The sequence below is a fragment of the Bos mutus genome, chromosome 20 (genome assembly GCF_027580195.1).
Source record: "Bos mutus isolate GX-2022 chromosome 20, NWIPB_WYAK_1.1, whole genome shotgun sequence".
Taxonomy (NCBI): Eukaryota; Metazoa; Chordata; class Mammalia; order Artiodactyla; family Bovidae; genus Bos; species Bos mutus.
In genome coordinates this window covers 66,344,779-66,369,674 of record NC_091636.1, presented here as the reverse complement: position 1 = coordinate 66,369,674, position 24,896 = coordinate 66,344,779, and the positions used below count along the sequence as shown (strand labels likewise).

At 47.4% G+C, this 24,896-nt stretch overlaps 1 protein-coding gene across 1 annotated transcript in view; it reads left to right on the top strand.

The window, feature by feature from the left end:
* SRD5A1 (steroid 5 alpha-reductase 1) overlaps nucleotides 1–11,766 on the top strand; it is a 37,490-nt gene extending 25,724 nt beyond the window's left edge. The window contains exons 3-5 of the mRNA XM_070357746.1: nucleotides 2,514–2,615; nucleotides 4,440–4,590; nucleotides 9,666–11,766. Coding sequence (XP_070213847.1) covers nucleotides 2,514–2,615; nucleotides 4,440–4,590; nucleotides 9,666–9,732 — 320 coding nt within the window. The 3' untranslated portion in view covers nucleotides 9,733–11,766. The remainder of the gene's footprint in view (nucleotides 1–2,513; nucleotides 2,616–4,439; nucleotides 4,591–9,665) is intronic.
* Nucleotides 11,767–24,896: the final 13,130 nt, after the last annotated feature.

Sequence of the window (24,896 nt, the reverse complement as noted above, 5' to 3'; positions counted from 1 at the left end):
GGCTTCCCGGGTGGTGCAGTGGTAAAGAATCTGCCTACCCATGCCAGAGACGTGAGTTCGATCCCTGGGTCAGGAAGATCCCCTGGAGAGGGAAATGGCTACCTGCTCCAGTATTCTTGCCTGGAAAATTCCATGGAGAGAGGAGCCTGGCAGGGAGGGGAGGGGGAGAGTCCCATTCTGGGAGTTGCGATAAGTTGGACACAACGGAGCCACTGAGCACACACACACGCACACGGGTAGCTCCTAAGAGTCCATCAACTTTTCAAATTGCCCTAAAGCCCTTTAAACTATATAAAGTAACCTTAGGACTTCCCTGGTGGTCCAGTGCAGGGGACATAAGTTGGATCCCTAATCTGGGAAGATTTCACTTGCCTGAGACCAGCTAAGCTGGTGTGTCCTAGAGACCGTGGTCTGCACCAGGAGAAGCCATTACAGTGAGGAGCCGGAGCACTGTACCTAGAGAGTCGCCCCCGCTCCTCACGACCAGGGAAAGCCACGTGCAGGAGTGAGGGCCTAGCACAGCCAGAAACAAATTAAAAAATAAAGTGACCCTCCATTTCTCCTTTTTTTTCGCTCCACATCTATGAATTGGTCATAATAGAGAAAACTTAACGTTTAAACTCCCAGATGGCACTAGTGGTACAGACCCCGCCTGCCAGCGGAGGAGACCTAAGGGACGCTGGCTCAATCCCAGGGAAGGGAGGATCCCCCAGAGGAGGGCCTGGCAACGCACTCCAGTGTTCTTGCCTGGGAAACTCCATGGACAGGGGAGCCTGGTGGGCACAGTCCACGGGGTCGAAGAGTTGGACATGACTGAGCGACCTAGCACACACCCACGCCAGCTCCACAATCTGTGCCTCCACGGAATACCAGACTGAGCTGTTGTATTTGCTCCCTGCCCCCAAACACGGTCTTGATTTACCTGCTCTCTATCTGATTTTCTTCTGCCCCAGTTGCCAGAAGGAAGAAGGAAACAACAGGCTTGGCCCATTGCCAGGAATCGCACCCACACCTCTGCCTTCTGAGGTTCCGAGAAGGGCCGAAGTTAGGTCCTGGTCACCTGAGGGAGGAAAGGTCAGGGGGTGAATCAGGCGGCCCCAGACCTTGCCCGAGTCACAGCAGAGCAGTGGCTTCACCAGCCCCTACGAGTAGGCAACCAAGGACAGAGGAAGGGAATGTTTTTCTTTTTTAACTAAAAGATAACAGTTTTCAATGTTTATTTGGGTGGCTTGGATGGTGAAGACACTGCCTGCAGTTCAGGAGACCTGGGTTCAGTCCCTGGAGGCAAGAAGTCCCCTGGAGAAGGGCATGGCTTCCCACTCCAGTAGTTGTGCCTCGGGAATCCCATGGACCGAGGAGCCTGTGGGCTGCAGTCCGTGGGTCAGCAAAGAGTCAGAGACAGTTGAGCAGCTAAGCCTACTACTACTTGAGGTTCTCATGGGAATTGCTTCTGGGATGGATTGTTTGAAAATTATTGATGAACAGCAATAAAACAAAAGAATTCTTTGGCCTGTGCATTTAAGTGTCATTTGAAGTAGTTCTGCAGGTAGGCCTTGTGCCCTGCAAACCCTCTGAAGCTGGTCTAAAGTTTAAGACATTCAGGAAATTATATATAGACTTCTTAACTTCTCCACGATTGAATAGGAAGAATTGAAAATGAGAGCATATGTCATTGAGAAACAATGCAAACTTTTAACTGATAAAAAACCTCTGAAGTCGTTTAAGAATGGGAGAGAAAGCATTCAGATATATCAGGACTGATATAGATATATCAGGAATATCTACCCAGAGCCAGGCAGCTGGCAATTGACAGTTTTGTTGAGAGTTGAGGACATGAACAGACCCATGAATGCCAAATGATGAGCGAGCAGGAAATGAGTAGGGGAGGGGTGTGGATCTACATTAAATCGTTACATAAAATTACAGAGAAATGAGGACCAGCTCTCAGCTTCTGGGAACCACCCCCTCAAGGGCCTGAGTGCAGTCCGCCCTGGTAAAGCACACGCTGGGGACTCCCTGCCCCACATCTGCCCATGGCGGGGGGGCGGTGCCGTGCTTCAGACAGTGTCTGTGGCGTCACATAAACTTGGTGGGCCAACCCACGGACGATGACGACTCTGTGGGCCGACCCACGGACGATGACAACTCTGTGGGCCGACCCACGATGACAATACCTTTTCCTAGAAAAGAGGCTTGTGCTTCAGTCATATTTCTAGTCATCCCAGTCATCCTAAAAACATAGATTGTGACCATCAGATAAAGCTATTTTAAATAAATTGGGTAATTCAGTAGTGTTTTTAGAAGCACAAAGCCCTATCTCACAATACCTATAAGTCATCTTTCTAAATAAAGCACAGTATTTATTTCCATGATTTTTACTATTGGTCAAGGCTTGTATGTTATGCCTCTAATGATATTGTGAAGGATTACAATAATACTGTTCATTCACACTTGGGCTTGTGAATTCTGTGGCTTAGTTACCATAATACCCTTGTATGTTTTATCTTGTTTAGGTTCTGCCTTATGGTTGATAGGCATGCTGATTAACATCCACTCAGATCATGTCCTGAGGAACCTCAGGAAACCAGGGGAAACTGGCTATAAAATACCAAGAGGTATGTACTGAAAATGGAGAATTTATTCTAAAATTGACTGCCTGGAGAATTCCATGGACAGAGCAGCCTGGTGGGCTACGGTCCATCAGGCTGCAAAGAGTCGGGCTCGACCTAGCACGCGTTCCACGATCACGTGGCGTCACGCCACGCTGCTTTGGTTTTGCCGGAGCTCGTAGCTGAAGCACGCTGCTCGTCGCTGCAGGTTTCCGGGGCGCCGCTACTACCCGTAGGAGCAGTGATATTTTATTAAAGTTGTTTTGTTAAAGTGATAGAAGAACCAGTTCTGACTAATGGAGGCCAAAAGGAAACTCTAGTTATATCTGTGTTTGGAAAGAGCGTATGAGTGAGGATTTATGGTCTACGAGGGGTGTCCGTCACTTCCTTTCTTGCCATAGATTAGAATTGATACCTTGAGTGACCCTCTTTCCAAAACACTTTAATATGTTGAGTAAAATTTGTAAATGCATCAGTATGGTATCAAGAGCAGACGTGACCATCAGAGGGCAAAATCTAAGTGAGGGCTAAAGCCCCGAGTGCATCTTGGTTGAATCGGTGACTACCCGCTGTCCCTCAGGCTGGCTTGTAGCCCAAATACGTGCCACTTGCCTGATCTGAGAAACCATCCAGCCACGAATTAGGATCCTTGTGATCCTGGGGGTGGTGGGCTCACACCCACAATCGAGGCAAACCCAGATTCCCAGAGAACCTGCCTTCCACGCAGGCCTCGAGAGCCCAGCAGACCCTATACCGCGGGAGAATTGCCACAGTCAGAGGTTGCAGAGCCCATGAGGAACAGATCCCCATGAGCAAGGGTGTCATTGATGTGAGCGATCTCAGAGCTTAGAATTCAGGTACAGGTTATAAACTTTCATATTTAAAACTTAAATATTTAAACCATAAAGGGATTGAAAGTATGAGTAAAGGAGTAGCATACTATAAAAAGAACTAAATAGATATAGAAGTTAAAAAAACAACAGAGCTTCTAAAAAAATTTTTTTTAATCAGTTGGCAAAGCTAAAAACTCAAAGAGCAGTGGTGAACAGCACAAACAGCAGCACTCAGGCTGGAATCCTTGTGTTTATCTTCCTGGAAACCGTACAGAAATAACAGTGGAACAAATAACCAGAAAACCCCATGAGCCTCAAATTGCTTAAGCTATGGCCCTGGGGTTATCCTTGCAGTGTGCCGCTGTGGTCTCTGGCCCGAGCTCCTTCCAGCCCAGCCCCACTCCCAGCCCCCTCACCCTGCTCTGCCCCTTGAGTCCCCCGAACCCTCCCTGGGGCGTAATAGCCCAGATGTGGAGCAAGCGGTCTCATCCATGGAGCATCCCACATCCTTAGAAGAAGGTGTGGCCTGTCGTGTAGACTTGATGCATCTGGGAAGACTTGATGAGTGAACGCACAAGTGAATCTGCCCTTGAAAATTAGTATTTCCTTCCCTTTTTTGTCCAGGGGTTCCTAGAAGTCCCTCTTAACCAGACTAACACTGTTAGTCTGTGCTTCCCAGCCCTGTTTAAGTTTTGTCAGCTTGACTCGTTAGCTACTGAAGCAACATACTGAAGTATGTTAAAGCCATAGCATTTTTATAGTCAGATAAACAGGTGAATGTTGATACAGGCATGCAGGTACTACCAGAAGTTGTAGTATGAAATAGTAAAGCTGGTCTTATTGGAGGTGTCTCATCGATACAAGTTCTGTAAAGGTCATATTTTTCCAGAGTTGGTTTTTATGTTGTCCCTGCAGGTATCCACAGGTCTCTCTTCAGTCAAGGTTTCGTTAGGCATTGTTTTTTAGTAAACGTGCTGCTGGCTCTGTTTTCTCCTAGGGGGCTTGTTTGAATACATATCTGCAGCCAACTACTTCGGAGAAGTCGTGGAGTGGTGCGGCTATGCCCTCGCCAGCTGGTCCATTCAGGGCTGGGCTTTTGCTGTGTTCACCTTCTGCGTCCTGTTCACCAGGGCTCAGCAACATCACAAGTATGTTCAAAAACATGTTCGGCATTTTTAATTTGTTCTCTGATCTCCGCAGAGCAATCCTCAGGTTAGATTTTAGAAGCATTCATAATAATTTGTCAAATCCCAGTTTATACCAGGCGTTAGCTAGACAAAAGGGCTCTCCTGGTGGTTCATACATTACAGAATCTGCCTGCAATTCGAGAAAGCCGGCCTTGATCCCTGGGTCAGGAAGATCCCCTGGAGGAGGAAGTGGCAGCCCACTCCAGTATTCTCGCCTGGAGAATTCCACAAACAGAGAATCGTGGCAGGCTACAGTCTATGGGGTCACAAAGAGTCAGACACGACTGAGTGACTAACACTTCTAGCTACATTAAAACAGAAAAGCACAAATGTCTGAAGAAATGCCTAGCTGTAATCGTCAGGCATGTGTCAGCATCCTTGTTTGCTTTGCCCTGTTCTGGCATCTTTGATATGCCATGGCTGGGCTCCATGGTCAAGTTCAATGTCTGGCAGGGGATTCAGGGTCTGCTGTGGACTCGCCCATGACAGTGGGGGATGCTGACCAGGCAGCAGTAGTTGGAAGAGTCGGCATCGTGCCCCGGCAAGAGTCCCGTCCCATAGGTGTGCCCCACCACCCGGGCCCGGGGTCCCCAATGGGCTCTAGGTTACCGTGCCCCGAAATCACATCATTTCACATCATTTTCCAGAGTGTGGGGCCTCGGCCTTTATCAGATCCCTGAAAAGGCCTGTGATGCATTGGACCATCAACATAAAAAACAATGGGTGTTAAAGATGAGGTGATCTTGAAGGCCATCTGCCCAGTCTAACAGGTGGGAAACCGAGGCTCGGGGAACAAAGCCTCGGGCAGGTTGGAAGTCACGTGTCCTGCGACGGGAGGGCTCCCAGACTGGCTCAGCATCGGGACAGTCCCCCTGATGCCACAGCGATGCTGGGAGTTTGGCGTGTGTCGGATTGTGTCCTGACCCTGGGAGTGGAGTCTGTGCGGATGGGGCTGGTTCGGCTGAGGTGGCGCTGGAGTGGGGCCCAAGGACTGGTGTCCTTATGAAGAAGGGAAACCTGAACACAGACAGACACACAGAGAGAAGATGGCCAGCAGCAGACAGACACAGAGGGAAGCTGGAGGCCGAGAATGCAGCGATGCCGTCCCGGACCGGGGCACCCAGAGGCAGCCAGGAGCTGGGAGAGGCAGGACGGACTGTCCCCTGGGGCCTGGGAGGGAGCGTGCTCCTGCCCGCGCCCAGATGGTGGGCTTCTGGCTGCCAGGCGGTGAGAACAGACGTGCTGTCATTTCAGGCCCCAGGTTTGTGGCTCTGTGTCGCAGCAGCCCCGGGAAGCTGACACACCAGCCTTTCTGGGATGCAGTGTCCACGGGGCCGTGAGCACAGGCAGGGAGTCTGAGACGCTCGGTTTTCTCCTCTGCTGGTTGTTCCCTGCCACCTCAGGCCTACGAAACATTTTGCCCAGAACCAGAAAGATCCATGCTTTCCACAGGCCTGGCTGAAACCATTTATTATCATCTCTTTAGACTAAAAATATCTAACGTCTTCAAAAATACATTTAAAAAAAAATTAGATTCTTGGAACAACAGTGTATTTTGTAAGACTTCGATAAAGATCTGTGATTTGTTTACACTTGGAAAGTGTTTACTCACCCATCAGTGACCCGTCCTTGGCGGAGGAATGCTTCTGGAAGAGAGATTGGGAACACGAAGCTTTTCATGAGCTAGAAACACACAGACACACAAACGCTTACAGGGTTATTCCGCATTCAGCAGAAAGGCAGTGAGACGTCAGTTCAGCCTCGACAGTAATGAATTCAAGACAAAGAAGTGATATCCAGCCCTGCTTAGTGTCACATAAACTTTGATTCTAGGGGTAGAAAAATGAACGAGAAAAGTAATAGAAATATGCTGCTTGTCCTTTTAAAAGTGTCTATGGCTGGATGAATCACAAGCTGGAATCATCTTGTGGGAGAAATATCAACAGCCTCAGATAGGCAGATTTTACCATTCTAATGGAAGGAAGTGAAGAGGAACTAAAGAGCGTCTTGATGAGGGTGAAAGAGGAGAGTGAAAAAGCTGGGTTAAAACTCAACATTCAGAAAACTAAGATTGTGGCAGCCTGTTCCACAAGTTCATGGCAAATAGAAGGGGGAAAGTGGAAGCAGTGACAGACTTTATTTTCCTGGTCTCCAAAATCACTGTGGACAGTGACTGCAGCCATGAAATTCAAAGACCGTTGTTCCTTGGAAGGAAAGCTATGACAAACCTGGACAGTGTATTAAAAGCAGAAATATCACTTTGCTGACAGAGGTCTGTGTAGTCAAAGCTGTGATTTTTCCAGTAGTCATGAACTGGATGTGAGAGTTAGACCATAAAGAAGGCTAAGCACTGAAGAATGGATGCTTTTGAACTGTGGTGTTGGAGAAGACTCTTGAGAGTCCCTTGGACTGCAAGGAGATCCAACCAGTCCACGCTAAAGGAAGTCAGTCCTGAATATTCACTGGGAGGACTGATGATGAAGCTGCAGCTCCAATATTTGGCCTCCTGATGCAAAGAGCCAACTCTTTGGAAAAGACCCTGATACTAGGAAGGATTAAGGGCGAGAGGTAAAGGGGGTGACTGAGAATGAGATGGTTGCATGGCATCACCGACTCAATGGATATGAGTTGAGCAGACGCCGGGAGGTAGTGAAGGCCAGGGAAGCCTGGTATGCTGCCATGCATGGGATCACAAAGAATCAGACACAACTGAGCGACTGAACAAGAAAACACATGTATAAAATGTGTATGTGTATATATGTGTGTGTGTGTGTGTATGCTGTACAGCATGAGTGATCTTAGTGGATCTCAATTCTCTGACCAGCGGTCAAACCCGTGCCCCCTGCAGCGGGAGCACAGAGTGTTAAGCATTGGACTACTGGAAGGCTCCTTGTAAGCAGGGCTCCAGCCTCTGGGATCTGATGCCTGGTGGTGTGAGGTGGCGCTGATGGAATAATAAAAGAAAATAAAGTACACAATGTATATAATGTGCTTGAAGCATCCTGAAACCATTCCCCTGACCTGGTCTTTGGACAAACCGTCTTCCACGAAACCAGCCTCTAGTGCCAAAAAGTTTGGTAACCTCTGCTTTGAAGTCTTTTCTTGAGGTGGATGTGAGGTCTCAGTGGTTGAACAAAGTAGAACAGCTTCCTGGGCCACACAGTGCTTGGAGCTGTCCCGAGGGCTATGCAGGTGAGGCTGTCCTTGTTGACTTTGGACTGCCGCTCGCCTTCACTCTTGCCCTTCCGAGGCCGCTGTCCCCAGTCCCCGGGCAGGGTCGGGAGAGGGACTCACCTCCTGCCCTCCTGGCCTGGTGTCTGCCCTGCTGAGCCATGGGAGGCTCTTAGGAACCAGCTGGTTTGTGTCCTGGATCCCGAGCAGGATGTCTTAGTCCATTCAGGCTGCTGTAACAAACATGCCATAAACCAGGGCCTTATAAACAAGGGACATCTGTTTCTCCCAGTTCTAGAGGCAGCAAATCTGAGATCTGGATGCCATCAGCAGGGCCAGTTCTGGGGGAGGCCCTCGGCTGGGTCGCGGATGGCGCCTACTTGCTGTAAACTCATAAGGCGGGAAGAGGGAGGGGCTCTGGGGCCCCTTTAATCAGGGCACTGACTCCACTCTTGAGGCTCCACCCTCATCACCCCCCGAAGGCCTCACGTCCTAATACGATCATCACCTTGGGCCTTAGGTTTTTAACACGACTCTGCAGGGTTCACATTCAAACTGTAGCACAGGCCAACATGAGTCAACACGTGGATGGTGCACGTACTCGGCTCCACTGCTGTGTGTAACCCCTCTTGTCTCCAGGCACATCGCTGATCTGGAAAAGTCCATGGTCACCATGGCCTCAACCTTCTTGTCTCAGACACCATCACTGATCTGGAAGTCCATGGTTGCTATGGTCTCCCAGGGGGCTCAAGTGGTAAACAGTCCACCTGCCAATGCAGGAGATGCAAGAGATGTGGATTTGATCCCTGGGTTGGGAAGATCCCTTAGAGAAGGAAATGGCAACCCACTCCAGTATTCCTGCCTGGGAAATCCCATGGACAGAGGAGCCTGGCGGGCTACAGTCCACAGAGGCACAAAGAGTCGGAGATGACTGAGCATGCACACACACACGTGTCAGGGGAGGGGATGCTTCATCCAAGAATCTAAAATCAACAGGGTTTTACTGACTCACTTCCTGGTTGTTGTCTTCATATATTTCTGCCATCTTTATAACAGGTATATTTCATATATTTCTGCCATCTCTGAAAATAATAGCTAATCATTTTCCATCATTGTTTTCAGTCTGTTTAACCTTCATTGTGCTCCGGGAAGCTCCCTTTTTCCCTCTATTTCTCCATTTTGTCCGATTGTTTTTTCATCTTTACTCCATCCACTTAGCTGCAACCCTTTCCACAACGAGTGAGTGTGCCTTGGTTGACTTCATTTATAGTCAAAACTGAAAATGCCTCTTTGAGTGGAGGGCCACATTATGAATGACCCCTGTTGCATATTCCTAGATTTGTTTTGAGAGTTGCCCGGCCCATAGCTGTGTGCTCTTGCCACAGACCCTGGGCCCTAGTTCTCCTCCGAGGACTGGAGAAAACTCTCAGAGTCACCAAACCATAGTCAGGACACACCTGCTCGGTTCCCCCGTCCCCAGTCTGTCTGCTTCTATGGTCTGCTAAGGTAGCCCTCCAGTATCCTGATCCGTGTGTTTATCACATGCCTATAACTTTCCTTGCCAGTATAAAGGTGAATTATAGGTGTCACGTCTGCTCGAATCATGCTGTACCATCAGATGTGGATAGATATTCATGATACTGACAAAGTCAAGCTGTGTACCTGAGATGCCAGAATTTTTATTACTCTTTTTTGATTGGAGTCTGTTTCTTTATCAATGCTGTGTTCATTTCTACTGTTTTATTAGTACTTTTGAAAAGGTCAGGATCCCTTTATGAGGAGACTATTGTCCATTTTGTTAGCATCTGTCAAACGTTTTAGTGAGAAAAGTAACTTTTTTAACGTGTTTTTTTGTCTCGTTTCAGGTGGTACCATGAGAAATTTGAAGATTATCCAAAATTCAGAAAAATCATGATTCCATTTTTGGTTTAAGTTTGTCGTCAGTGGAATTCTCTTTGACTTGAAGCTTTTCGATGATGTTTCTCTCGGGACCATGTCAATGAACTGATGTCTCTGTGATTTTTCTGGTACTTCACTGTTTTAAGATTTGCTCTAGGACTTTTTTCCCCTAGCAAATGTGTAAGCTGCCTAATAACAGTCTAATCAAACTGAAATCACAGACTAAAGTATGACGCTGGCCACCAACCAGGTCAGGAATCTGAACTCCTCTGATTTGGGGTCTGCTTCCATGGAGTGGGGCTTGGTGGCTCAAATGGGAAAGAATCCGCCTGCAGTGCAGGAGACCTGGGTTCCGTCCGTGGGTTGGGAACATCTCCTGGCCAAGGGCATGGCAACCCACTCCAATATTCTTGGCTGGGGAATCCCATGGACAGAGGAGCCTGGAAGGCTACAGTCCATCAGGTCGCAGAGAGTCGGACGCGACTGAGCGACTGATACTTTCACTTTTCACTTTCACTTTCCATGAACTGAAACATTTCTGTAGCCCTTACACAACCTCTACAGCATGAGTTTAAGGTCAAAGGTGACATCCGCCTCCCCCCCACCAGAGGTATGTTCTATCTTCATGTCCCTCATCCCGCCAGATCAGACAGTTCTGGGTACCCACGGTGTACCCACAGCCTCTCACAATTGGGTGCTGGGCGGGCAGAGAAGTTGGGCCTGGAGAGGCCCAGTGGAGGCTGCTACCAAAGGCCTCTGGCACCTGCTCCAGCCTGGTCCACCACGTGACCTCACTGGGAGGCAGGGGGCCAGGGGCATTCTTCAGGAACAGGCCGCTGTATCCCCCGCAGGAGGACTTCTGGTGGCCCTGGGCTGAGGGCATGAAGGTGCCCCAGCCAGCCCTCCCATCATGTCCTTCACCAGGCGCTGCTGGCCTGGGATGGCTTTCCTTCCTCCTTTGAGGGAGAACTAGAATTTTTTCAGGCACTTTTTTTTTTTAAGTACTTTTCAAGATTGCACACCTGCAACTTGAAGCAGAATTTCTTATTCTCGATGCTCCTAACTCTACAGAGATCAATGGCAGTAATAACATTGACTAAGTATTGCCAGATATGTCAAAGGAGCCTCCCCTTTGGAAGGCTGTTGAGTCTCTGCCGTGAAAATGTAATGAACACGGTGAAGACCCCCTCCTCTCCTCTGTTGCTTCTGCATTTGCAGAGCTGGGAACTGGAACAGGGGTGAGTGGAAAGAGTTCCTGTTCGCTTATGATTGCTGACCATGCTGAGTGACGGGGGGACTCCAAGACGCACGATATGGTGTCTTATGCATTCTTCAGCTGCCGCCTCCTGGCAGGGAGCACGCCCTCTGGCCCCTGCTCTCTGGGCCCCTGGGCACCCCATCGGATCAGCCCCCCTCTCCCCTTCTCCTGGTTCACCTTCCCAAGCAGGGGCTCCCTCCGCATGAGTTTTCATGTAGAAACTGTATTCTTGGTATTAGCGGTTTGTTACAGTCTCTTAGGGTTTTCGAAAAGCTTTTCCTGATGTGGTTGTCCTTCATTTTAACTAAAACTGGAATGCTTTTGCAGGGAACTTTTATGATCAGATAAACTCTGTGCTTCATTTTAACTAAAACTGGAATGTTCCTGCAGGGAAACTTTATGATCAAATAAACTTTGAACCTTTTTCTGACTGAATAACAACTTGAAACTATGAAACAGTAAATATTTAGAGTGTCGTCTGGAAAACTCAGAAATCTGAGCAAGCCTTAACTGATTTGGGCCCTGGGTCCTGGAAGGCGTACCTGGCCAAGAAGAGGCTTGTCTGGGAGTCAGAGAGGCCCGCTGGGGATTCTGCGTCTGTTGGTGCTCCTTTTTTGTGATCCAGAATTTGGAGTTCAGTGGGGATCTGACGCGCAGTCCCTGCCTCACTGGCACGCACTGTGTCTGACACAGGAAGAGATCTCAGTCTGCCTCGTCTGCCTGTCTTCCAATTGCTAGACACTAACGTAGCACGTTATGACAGTTCGTTATTGTGTTCAATATAAAAATAAAGGAGATTAATAAAATTACATTGAAGGCTCAGTCATTTTGTTACTCTTCTGTGTGGACAATTCTTCACACTAGAAGTTCAGACGGTAAACGTGAGTTTCAGCCCTGCAGTCTCCTTCCCACTCATATTAGCATTTCACGTGTGTGTGTGTGTGTTAGTCGCTCGGTCGTGTCCGACTCTTTGTGACACTATGGACTGTAGCCTGCCACGCTCCTCCGTCCATGGGATTCTCCAGGCAAGAATACTAGAGTGGGTTGCCATTTCCTTCTCCAGGGGATCTTCCCGACCCAGGAATCGAACTCCAGTCTCCTGCATTGCAGGCAGATTCTTGACAGTCTGAGCCACCAGGTAAGCCCTTACATTTCAGAGTGCCCAATATTTTTTGTCTCGTGATAGAGCTGTGTAACATTATTTATATAAATTTTATGCATTTCTGCTAGGGTTATTTTTAGATATTTTATTCTTTCTTGTGAATGAGACTATGTCCCCAAATACATTTTAGAACCAGGATGAATGAAAGGTATTCACAGTAATAAAGAATCCACCTGCTAATGCAGGAGACACAGGAGACTCAGCTTCAGTCCCTGGATCGGGAAGATGCCGTGGAGAAAGGAATGGCTACCCACTCCAGTATTCATGTCTAGAGAAGCTCATGGACTGAGGAGCCAGGCGAGCTATATAGTCTGTGGGGTCACAGAGAGTTGAACGTGACTGAGCATACACGCCCACACACTGATGCTTCTGTATTTGTCACATCCAGCCATGCTTTTTAGTTTAGTTACTAAGTCATGCTGGACTCTTGGTGACTCCGTAAGACGGCAGCACTGCAAACTTCCCTGTCCTTCACTGTCTCCTGGAGTTTGCTCAATCTCATCCAACCATGCTGCTAAGAGTATTTTAAGAATTCCAGCTTTTTGTTGTCATTAATCTCAGGTTCTCCAGCTTCGCAACATACCATTCTCAGATACCTAGTTAGCTAGTTAGCTAGTTAGCTCTTGTTTTGCAGTATTTGAAGCTGTTGGTACTGGTGTTGTCTGCTGCTTATATTAGCAAGAAATTCAAGAGGAGGATTAAATCATAGAGGTGATTGCTATGATTTTTGCATAATCTTAACAGGAACTCCTAACTCAGAATTATTATTTTGATCACTTTTATTTTCTTGTGTGGTTATCGTTCTGTTTTCTGCTTTAGCCATTGGGATCATGTCTTTGCTGTTTCTGTTCATTTTCTGTTTACTAAGATTTTCTTTTTTTTTTAATATATTTATTTTATTGTATTTTTTAACTTTACAATATTGTATTGGTTTTGCCATACATCAACATGAATCCACCACGGGTGTACACGTGCTCCCCATCCTGAACCCCCCTCCCACCTGCCTCTCTGTACCATCCCTCTGGGTCGTCCCAGTGCACCAGCCCCAAGCATCCAGAATCGTGCATCGAACCTGGACTGGCGACTCATTTCATATACGATATACATGTTTCAATGCCATTCTCTCAAATCATCCCACCCTCTCCCTCTCCCACAGAGTCCAAAAGACTGTTCCATACATCAGTGTCTCTTTTGCTGTCTCATACACAGGGTCATCATTACCATCTTTCTAAATTCCATATATATGCGTTAGTATACTGTATTGGTGTTTTTCTTTCTGGCTTACTTCACTCTGTATAACTCCAGTTAGATTTTCAAATTCACTTCGCACAGATGAGAAAGGAAGACAAGGATTTCCCAGCCGGTGTAGAGGAGATGACAGGCTAAGACTAGGTTCACGTGGACATTCTGATCTTGCAGCTCTTCACTGGTTGCTCTCAATGCTTATCTTTTTTTGTCTGTTTTACTCTAGCTTTTTATGTATTTATCTATTCTTGGTTGTGCTGGGTCTCTGGTTGCAGCATGCGGTCTTTCCCGAGCTTCTGTGTTCAGGCTTCTCATTACGGCGGCCTCTCTTGTTTGGGAGCACGGAGCTCCGGCCTCAGGAGCCGTGAGGCACGCATGTGGAGTCTTCCCGGGCCAGGATCGAACCCAGTGTCCCCCCGCTTTGCAAGGCAGATTCTTCACCACTGGACTATCACAGAAGCCCTGATCTAAATGCTTTTGGAAAACCAGTCTTTTTGCTTGCAGTGGTGCTTTTACTTTTCAACCGTTTGGGGGAATTTTATTTAAACTTTTTTTTTGTTCTTTTCCCATGTGTGGGTGTACTGGAGATTATTATCCATGCAATTTCTCCTTTGAGGAATCTGAGTTTTCCTTTGTAGCCTCAAACCTTTTTTTATAAAATACAACATCATTTTAAACATTGGTGCCATTTGCTCTGTGGTTAATTCAGATACAGTATTTATACTGTTAGCATTCTCTGCAACCTTTTCTTCCAGATCACGTTTTCATTTTACTTCAAACAGTTCTTGCTCTATGTTTTGATGCTGTTGTTTTTCATAGTTTTCCACTCTATAATCTGTACCTGCTATCAGTATAAGATAATCTACCTGCTTCATGCTTTTTGCCTTAACTCTGCTGCTGCTGCTGCTAAGTCGCTTCAGTCGTGTCCGACTCTGTGCGACCCCATAGACGGCAGCCCACCAGGCTCCCCCATCCCTGGGATTCTCCAGGCAAGAACACTGGAGTGGGCTGCCATTTCCTTCTTCAATGCATGAAAGTGAACAGTGAAAGTGAAATCGCTCAGTCATGTCCGACTCTTCGTAACCCCATAGACTGCAACCTACCAGGCTCCTCCATCCATGGGATTTTCCAGGCAAGAGTACTGGAGTGGGTTGCCATTGCCTTCTCCGTGCCTTAACTCTGCTCTGATAAAAAGATGGCCACAAAGCTCTTTTTGTTGATAAGTTCATCTGGCATTTCTTTGCCTGTCTCCTCATTCCAAGTTTTAAAAATCTTTTGTTTCAGTTACCTTTACCAACCTAACAAATGGACTTTGCCACTTAAAGCTCAAATTCTTTTACTAACTGAAATGTTCTTTTACACTGAAATGTTCTTTTATCATATTTTATGCTTTTATTGCTTGTTTTCAGCTTTTGTTTACTTTCTATAGTGATCTGGAAAGGAGAGTTCTTTTTTTTTTTTTTTTTAAGCATCCTTAGGAATGGTTTGGGGCTTCCCTGGTGTCTCAGCAGGTAGAGAATCCACATGCATTGCAGGAGACACAGGAGATTCAGGTTCGATCCCTGGGTCAAGAAGATCCCCTGGAGGAGGAAATGGCAACCCACTCTGATATTCTTGCCTAGAAAGTTCCATGGACAAAGGAGCCTGGCGGGGTACAATCCAAAGGGTCACAGAAAGCTGGGCACGACTGAGCACTAAGCGTCCAAGGAATGGTTTTATATTTTTAGGAGTACACTTAGAAGTTCCCAGTTAAATATGATAAGCTGAACATATGCTTTTACTTTGCTCTGCCGCATTTTGACCCCCATTACAGTCCCTGTGAAGGAGTTTAAGGATTGGGGTTGGCCCCGTCAGGAGAATGAGATTGAGTCATTGCAGCATATCCACAGCACGTGTGGGAGTGGAGACAGGTAGAATCGAGTAGAGGTGCTGTGATATGCATGCGTGCTCAGTCACTTCAGTCGTGTCTGACTCTTTGAGACCCCGTGGACGGTAACCCACCAGGCTCCTCTATCCATGGGGATTCTCCAGGCAAGAACACTGGAGTGGGTTGCCATGCCCACCTCCAAGGGATCTTTCTGACCTAGGGATCGAGACCACTTCTCCCACATCTCCTGCCTTGGCAGGCGTGTTCTTTACCACTTGTGCCACCTGGGGCTGTGATGGTGGTCGTCCCTAAATGCCAGAGCTGATGGGAGGGTGGAGGGCCAACTGCATAGAATGGGTAACAGTGCCTGCTCCCCCCGCTCCTCGTAAAGAGGACGCAAAGCCCAGAAATCAGCTCTATGCCCATCCCCAGGGGAGAAGCATGGTGGGGGCAGGGCTGGGAGGCCTCTCCAGGGAGAGCGAGAGCAAATAGATGCTTGCATGCTAGGAAAAAAGGCCTCCACGTTTGGGTCTTCAGGAACCATCGCATGTAGCGTGGTGGTTGTCACCTTCTGCCTCGGGCTGCGTGGGAACCTGCACGGGGTGGTATTGCCCGTTAGTGACAGCTCCTGCTCTGCTTTTCTGGTCCTTTTTTAAAGGTGTGAACTGATGACCAAGAATCACCAGATACTTAGAAAAGTCCCTGTCATGAAAAGCAAACAGCTCTGGAGAAAACCTCATTGCAGAAACAAAAGGGAAATGTTTTTTATTTGGTTTTGTTTTTTTTTAATTGTGACATCTGGGCAACTCAGCGTGCATAGATGAGTGGACATGTGTGGGACGGTTATCGTGCACTGAAATGTTACTCAGCGCCGTGAAGGGGTGGGTGGCTGATGGAGGCTGACAAACCACATCCGATGGACGTTTTATATCCAGATATGTCAAGACCTCTCAAATCTCAATAATATTTTAAATATTTTTTAATGGGCAGAAGGTTCGAATGGCCACTTCCCCAAAGAATATGTACAAATGGCAAAACGCACATGCAAAGATGCTTACCCTCTTCCGTCACTAGGAAAACACCAGTCAAGCCGCAATGAGATACCACTACCCACCTCTTGGAATATCTGAAATTAAAAAGGATGACCAACCAAAGCTTGGCAAGCAGGCGGAGGCCCAGGAACCCTCACAAACTGCTAGTGGGAATGGGGGACGATCTAACCACCTTGGGAAGCACTGTGACAGCTTGTTAAAAAGTTAAACATATGCTTCATGCATGATTCAAACAGTTCACTCCTAGGCATTTACTCAAGAAATAAAAAAAATAAATAAATATCTATACAAAAACTTTTACATGAATGTTCACAGCAGTTTTATTTATAATACCAAAAACTAGAAACAATACAATTGTCCACCAACAGATGAATGGTTTAGACATATTGTTGTGTGGCCATACAATGGAATACTACCCTGTACTAAAAAGGAATACAGTATGAATCTCCACAACAGCATGAATATATCTCAGAATCATTTTGCTTGCTGAAAGAAGCCAGTTAATGAGTGCCAACTTCAATGTGTGCAGATAGACATTTGCCTGCGAATGCAGGCAGGGGATGGAGTCTTACAAAAGGGCATAAGGGAATCTTTGGGGTTGATTGTGTGAAGAGTCCACAGCTGGATGCATCAAATTATACACTCTAAGTATATGCAGTTCATTGTATGTCCCTTACATCTCAAGCTTAAAAAATATATTATTACACTCACAAGACAATATGTGAAAATGAAATTATTGGAGAACAGTGAATCTAGTAACTCAGAAAATGAGAATTTGATAGAAGAGGTAGAAGGTTACATCAAGGTTGTCCTAGAAAATATAACTGAAGACCAAGAACAGGGCAACACAGCACCATGTAGGAGGCCCCACATTTGATTGTACATTTGAAACTAGGGGAACTCAGACTAGACAGGAAGCCGGGGTTAGCTTTCTGCTGAAGGGAGGAAGCAAGGGGAAAACAACCACCAGAGAGTGATACGGAGTTTCAAGTTGAGAGGGAAACACAGAGCAGTGTATCTGTGGAGAACAGTGGGCAATAGAAGTATAAACACGGATTGGACACCCAGAAGTCCTTGACTGTGAGCAAGATGTCTGATCTTCAAAGACAAGAGAGACTGGAACTCAGCCGGGAATCGAGAAGACTTCAGTGTTCCAGAATGGGTACTTTTTCTTCTTTGTTTTAAACATCTAAAGCAAATACATCACATCTATTTTTCAAGTATTAATACTCATGCTGGGTGGCTATATTTTACTTTGTGGTTTTATGTGTTCTTTTATATTTTCGTTAAACAAGAAAAGAATACAGAAGTGGACAGGGGAGTCTGGATGGTGAGGAAAGTGAAGTCAAGATGCTGTGAAGAGGAAAGAAGGCGGGCAGTAATCGCTGCGTGTCTTGAGTCAGACCCCCAGTGCACAAGGAGACTCCCAGGACCATGGAGAGCTCCCCGCAGGCAGCTGTTCTGTTCCTAGGACAGAGGGTCTCACACTTTCTTTTGTTGCCATCTTTGTTGGGGGATTAGAGGCAGCACACGTTGCTGAGAGCGCTTTTGAGATTTGATGACAGTTCTTGCACACTGAATGAAGGAGTTTAATGGGTGGCAGACACTGTATCGATGTATCCCCAGGGAGAAAAACCAAGATGAGGTGACTCAGTACATCTCTCAAGCACTGAATTAGACAAGGGGGTTAAAAGGCACAGGCTTCCCAGGTGGCTCAGTGGTAAAGAATCTGCCAGCCAGTGCAGGAAATGCAAGACAAGCAATTGATCCCAGGTGGGGAAGACGTCCTAGAGTAGAAAATGGCATCCCACCCCACAATTCTTGCCTGGGAAATCCCATGGATAGAGGAGCCTGGTGGGCTACAGTCCATGGGGCTGTAAAGAGTCAGGCATGACTCAGCAACTGAATACACACGTAAAAGGCACAGTACAGTTTTTAAAGTAATTTTATGAGTTTATTATTTTGGGTGCGCTGGGTCTTTGATGCTTTGCATGGGCTTTCTCTAGTTGCAGCACGTGTGGGCTGCTGTTCCTCGTGGTGCTCAGGCTTCTCACTGTGGAGGCTTCTCTTGCTTCAGAGCACGGGCTCTAGGCACTAGGGCTTCAGGAGTTGCCGCACTTGGGCTCAGGAGCTGGGGCTCTCAGTCTATAAAGCAGGGGCTCAGGAGCTGGGGCTCTCAGTCTATAAAGCAGGGGCTCAGGAGCTGGGGCTCTCAGTCTATAAAGCAGGGGCTCAGGAGCTGGGGCTCTCAGTCTATAAAGCAGGGGCTCAGGAGCTGGGGCTCTCAGTCTATAAAGCAGGGGCTCAGGAGCTGGGGCTCTCAGTCTATAAAGCAGGGGCTCAGGAGCTGGGGCTCTCAGTCTATAAAGCAGGGGCTCAGGCTAAAGCAGGGGCTCAGGAGCTGGGGCTCTCAGTCTATAAAGCAGGGGCTCAGGAGCTGGGGCTCTCAGTCTATAAAGCAGGGGCTCAGTCTAGTAAAAGCAGGGGCTCAGGAGCTGGGGCTCTCAGTCTATAAAGCAGGGGCTCAGGAGCTGGGGCTCTCAGTCTATAAAGCAGGGGCTCAGGAGCTGGGGCTCTCAGTCTATAAAGGCTGGGGCTCTCAGTCTATAAAGCAGGGGCTCAGGAGCTCTCAGTCTATAAAGCAGGGGCTCAGGAGCTGGGGCTCTCAGTCTATAAAGCAGGGGCTCAGGAGCTGGGGCTCTCAGTCTATAAAGCAGGGGCTCAGGAGCTGGGGCTCTCAGTCTATAAAGCAGGGGCTCAGGAGTTGGGCACATGGGCTTAGCTGTTCTGCAGCATGTGGAAGCTTCCCGGACCAGGGATCGAACCCATGTCTCCTGTACTGGCAGGTGGATTGCTATCCACTGTGCCACCAGGGAAGTCCCACAATGCAGTTTTAACCCCAGCAGATCTGGGGTCTCGTGTGAACCCCATACCGCAGGTCTGGTGCAGAAGGAAAATACAAGGCAATGTTTGCGTTATGAGAAATGAAGAAGAACAGAGGGCCCTCAATCTGCTCAGAGAATATAGCATTTTTTTTTTTTTTTTTTTTCAGGGAGAAATAGTCTGGGCCAAGCCCATACCCATAGAGGCCAGAGGAGTGAAAGGCAAAGAAGCTTCTGGGACCAAATTTAGTCCAAAGTTGGTGGAAATAAAGTGAGAAAGGGGGAGTAGGGAGGGGCTAGGATAACACAGGAGAGGAGCATATGAAGAGGACACCATGCACCAGCCAAAGGACAAAAGTCCCGTCGTTCAGGGCCCACCGGAGGTGTCTGAGTGGGAAAGGGACCACGTTGGACCTGGGGGCTGCCGTGGTTTCTCCATCGCAGTAAGCCGGATGCAGAGGAGATGGCAGGAGCCAGAGATGGCTGGGCAGTCAGGAGGAGAGGAGAGGAGGATCTGCCCCAGACAAATGTGGAGGTGGGGATGAGTATGATGAACATCGACGAGTGGAAGATGAAAGGCTAGTGGTTTTGAATTTTCTTTATTTAATTTTTCTTTGGCCATGGCTCACAGCTTGAGAAATCTTAGTGCCCTGACCAGGGATGGAACCCAAGTCCCTGCACACTGAGTCCTGACCACTGGATGGCGAGGAAAGTCCCATGAAAGGCTGCATTTTAAGGAAACCACAAATATACCCCCACACATGTGATAGAAAGGCTCTAGTTAAAATCTGACCATGCCAAGTGTCAGGAAGGACTTGAAGCAACTCAGAGTCACACACACCTGACCGGTGGGAATAGAAACTGTCAAGACCACGTTAGAGGAAAAGCAATTTCCTTCCTTTCTTTTTTCTCTTTCTCTCTCTCCTCACCCTACCCCTTTTTTCATTTCTTCCTTTCGTTCTTATGTTGCTTTTCTATTTCCCTTCCATTTTTTCCCCCTCTTCTTTTTGGATTGTCAAATATTTAATGTTAACTAAAGACCAAACATCTCACTTTTTTTAAGATTTTTTTTAGCTTTGGCTGTGCTGAGTCTTTGTCCTGCGTGTGGGCTTTCTCTAGTTAAGGTGTGCAGGCTTCCCACTGCGGCCGCTTCTCTTCTTGGGAAGCACGAGCTCCAGAGTCCAGGCTCAGTGGCTGTGGCACATGGGCTTAGCTGCTCCTTGGCATGTGGGATCTTCCTAGACCAGGGATCAAACCCATGTGCCCTGCAGTGCAGGGTGAATTCTTAACCACTGGACCACCAGAGAAGCCCAGTCTTATGTTTTAATCACTATTTGGTAATGAACAGCAAGCCCTGTTGGCCCACCACATACCATCTATCTAAATATAAAAAAAACCTTGTAACATACCCTTAGTCTCAATTCTGAGTTTGAAAGTTAAGCTGAATTTTAGAAAATGTTGATTATAAACAGTAATTGAACTTCTTAAATTTTTTCCTTGTTCTTTGTGAAGACCATTCACAGTGCAAATTTAGTAAACACACACTTGCACATTTTAGAAGTTATGTTCCTAATACTTACCTTGCCTAAAAGACTTAAAATTAGTGAAGGCTTTCCTTCATTGTCAAAGCTCAGAAGTCTTCATCCCATGGCATGCTGAATTAAAAACGTGATACTAAAGGACTTGGAAATCATTTATCACACACTACAACCATAATACCATAAGAGACTCCAGTCCAAGTTGGCAGGCAAAACATAATTTAAATTTAAGGTCCTGTATTTAAAAAGAAAATACATTTTCAATTTGGATAAATAACAACAATTCCATTTTCAAAGGCTCGACACCACCACAGGGGACAGAATGCTCACGCAAGCACCATTATTCACAGTGTCCTGTTCTTTCTAGAGATTTGAGGCCAGTCAAGTAGTAAATAAGAATGAACATTTTTCTCTGTGAGATTCAGAAGTTGTAACTTATTTATCTCCCTCCATTAAATAGTGCTCCATTTTCTTCTAATCATTTAAAACTGGGACTGCTCAATGTGGAGCTCCTCCAAGTACAATGCAAACTGGTTTGACCAGACAGAAGCAGACATTTACCAAGAAGATAATCTTTATTAACAGCATTTAAGGTCCTATATTTAAAAAGAAAACAGCATTTAACCCTCTTTTTTTTCTTTATTAAAAAAGCTAGTCCAAAAATGATCTTATCCTGTAAAGACACATCTCTTCCAAACCACAGGAAAAGAGAGAGGAGTAACTTTCTATTTTATTTTTAACGTGTGCCCTTACAGTTCCTCACAAAATCACTCTCTGATGCACCAGAAAAGCGTTTGCAGATTGTGTTATGGGGATGATGGTGTATGAGACTGTCAGACACATATTCAACAACACCAGGAGGCTGATTGTTAACATGCTGAAATTATTCAGACATCAAATGGGTGATTGCTCATTATTTACACAGAAGGCTGATTCAGCAACCACCTCATTCAAGGTCCAGAGGGTTAACCCTTCTCTACTTTCTGCAGGCCAATCTTCCTCTGATAAAATCTTATGCCTTATTAGGATAGAAATCTCTGGCATTTTCCCAAGTGTTTTCTGAAAGCACGCTATGCTAAGTCACTTCAGTTGTGTTCGACTCTGTGCGACCCCATAGACGGCAGCCCACCAGGCTCCCCCGTCCCTGGGATTCTCCAGGCAAGAACACTGGAGTGGGCTGCCATTTCCTTCTCCAATGCATGTAAGTGAAAAGTGAAAGTGAAGTCGATCAGTCGTGTCCGACTCTTGGCGACCCCATGGATTGCAGCCTAACAGGCTCCTCCGTCCATAGGATTTTCCAAGCAAGAGTACTGGAGTGGGGTGCCATTGCCTTCTCCGGAAAGCATGCTAACAGCCCATAAACAGAGACGGCAACCTCAAGTGTTCCATCCACCTCAGGCTGATCAATGCCCTGGGAGCTGGGTGCCAAGGGTTACGTGTGCACACAGCATGGCCTTCCTGGCTTACATTATATCCACTCCACCTCCCAACAGCGCTGCCCCAGGGGCTCATCCATCAAGATCCACCTGAAGACCTGGTAGGGAACCTGGGACGGAGTCAGGGCTCAAAACACACTTGTTAGATGAACAAAACAACTCCCACATTGCTTGTCACTCAACATGAAAGCCAAGGTAGAAAAGCTCCATGCTGAAGAGAAAGCCTGGATGGGATGACATGGACCAAAGGACCGGAAACTCGTGTCCTGCAGGGGGTTTGTGGCTTTCACACGGACAACCTGGACCCTGTGCCTTTCGCCGCCTCTGGCTGGAGGTCACTCAAGTTTATTGCCAAACACAGCTGGCCTGAGTATTTTCAGACCTGTAACAGTCTTGGAAGCCTGCACTCTCGGAAGCAAATGAGGGCGTGCACACGGCAACCTGTGGGGTGTCCCCTGGGGTCCTTCTTTGACAGAAGCAACTTTCAGAAGCTGCAACACCTCCCTGGGCCAGCTCGGGGCTCACATGTTTGCCTCTTTGGTCTGTTACTTGACCTTATTCTCAAAGTGCTAGCTCAGCCCCAACTAGCGTCACTAACAAGATTAGGGGTGTGTGGGGGCTATGAAGCCAAGATTGCCAAAGAAGTCTAGAGCCCCAGTGTGATTCAGGAGTCCCTGGGTCCTTGAGCCTTCTGCAACACCCCTGGGAAGGCTCCACTGTCTTCGTTTTTCCAACTGAACGTGAGTTCCCCACCCCCACTGGGACCAGCTCTAAGCTGAGGTTCGGTGTGGGACCCCGGTGCCATCCACCCAGCCCCGGCAGGAGGCTGGCCCTGGGACTGCAATCTCCCTTCTGGCAGCCTCTTTCTCTGAAGAGGGCAGCCCTCCCTCCTGGTTCGGGACCCTGGGGGACCCAGGTGCCCAGCCCTGGCTCCTGTGAGCTGCCCGCTCGCCCACACCTGTGTGCCCTCTGCCAAAATCACTCTGCTGCAGCCGCCGCAGGGCCAGGACAGGGGCCCAGGCCCGTTCCCACTGCACTCTCCTGCTCATCCACTCCTGCCCCCGGGGGCAGGTCTGCAGGTCTCTTCCTTCCTCCCTTCCCCATGCCCAGGGTTGAAAGGGACCAGGCTTCCCATGCTGCCCTTGCTTGCTTTCATTCTGCCCTCCAGCCTTATGGCTAAGTCCTGCTGTTGCGCAAGCTACAGCCCACAACTCAGGACTGGTTTCTCTTGAAGGGGCTGAAGTCAGGTGGTATTCTAGAAACTGTCATCTTTCACGATTGCCAGCTGCCTTCTTTGTTTTAACCCCAAGTGACTGTCCCTTAGCCCCAACAGAGGATCCTGTTCTTTTACTGATTCGGAGTCCTTCCAGCACCCACCCGGCCAGGGTGCAATGCCAGGCTTCTCCTGGCTTGACCTGGCAGCAGCTGGCACTCTCCCTGACAGGGACTTCTCTCTCTACCTTTCGCCTGCTTTGCATCCAAACCACCCCTGTTCCAGTTTCCTCTGTCCCGTGACTGCACAGCCTTAGTCATCAGCTATCTGCTCAGTTCTTTGTGAGGAAAAACCATCCAGTGGCTATCTTGGCTAAATCTGAAATCTAGCAAGACAGAGGGCTTACTATACTGTGCCCACCTCAAAGAATGCTTCTCCAGGGCCGGGTTTCCTCTCTTCTCAGATTCCTCCTGTGACTTTCATCTCTGCTAGATTCAGGGGAGAATGTCTTCCCCAGGGTCCAAGGCACAGCAATTTGAATCACTCTGCCCGCTAATTCCATCCCTAGAAACATGTCTTATGGGTGGGACCCTCTTGGCATTACACCTCTGAGAGAAGAGAAATGCCAAAGGCAATGGATACCCAACAGGTCAACCCGGTAGGGAAGCCCTCTCCAGTCAGCCTCCACACCTTCCCCGGTAAGCCCACAGTCAGGGTGCCTACGGTGCCTACGGATCAAGCCCACTTCCCACACACACTTACAACTCATACTCTGTGATTGGCAGTTACTATGCCTTGCTGGTGGCTGAGACAGTAAAGCATCTGTCCACAATGAGAGAGACCTGGGTTCGATCCCTGGGTTGTTGGGAAGGCTCCCTGGAGAAGGAAATGGCAACCCACTCCAGTACTCTTGCCTTGAAAATCCCATGGACGGAGAAGCTTGGTGCAGGCTACTATCCATGGGGTCTCAAAGAGCCGGAAACGACTGAGCAACTTCACTTTCACTTTCATGGGGAGTTGGAGAAAAGACTTTCAGCTCAAAAAAAAAAATTCCTTTGAGTCAAGCTTCCACAAAATCTAGAGCCGCATCCATAGTTTTTGTGTCAATAGCATAATTAGCATAACTTTGTGATACAGTTAAAACTCAAGAAGTGTGGTGCCTCTAACCTTGTTCTTTCTCAAGATTTCTTTGGCTGTTTGGGGTGCCGTGCAAATTTTAAGATCGTTTGCCCAATTTCTGTGAAAATGCCATTGGAGTTTTTACAGGGATTGCATTTATTTGTAGATTGCTTTTGGTAGTATGGACATTTTAATACTGATTTTTCCAATCTATGAGCATAAAATATCTTTCCATTGTGTCTTCTTCAATTTCTTTCACTAATGTCTTGAAGTTTTCAATATACAAGTCTTTCATTTCCTTGGTTAAGCTTATTCCTAGGTTTTCTATTCTTTCTGATACAGTTGTTAAATGGGATTAATTTATCTTTCTGATAGCCTGTTATTAGTGTACAGAAACACAACACACTTTCTTTTTTTTTCTTTTT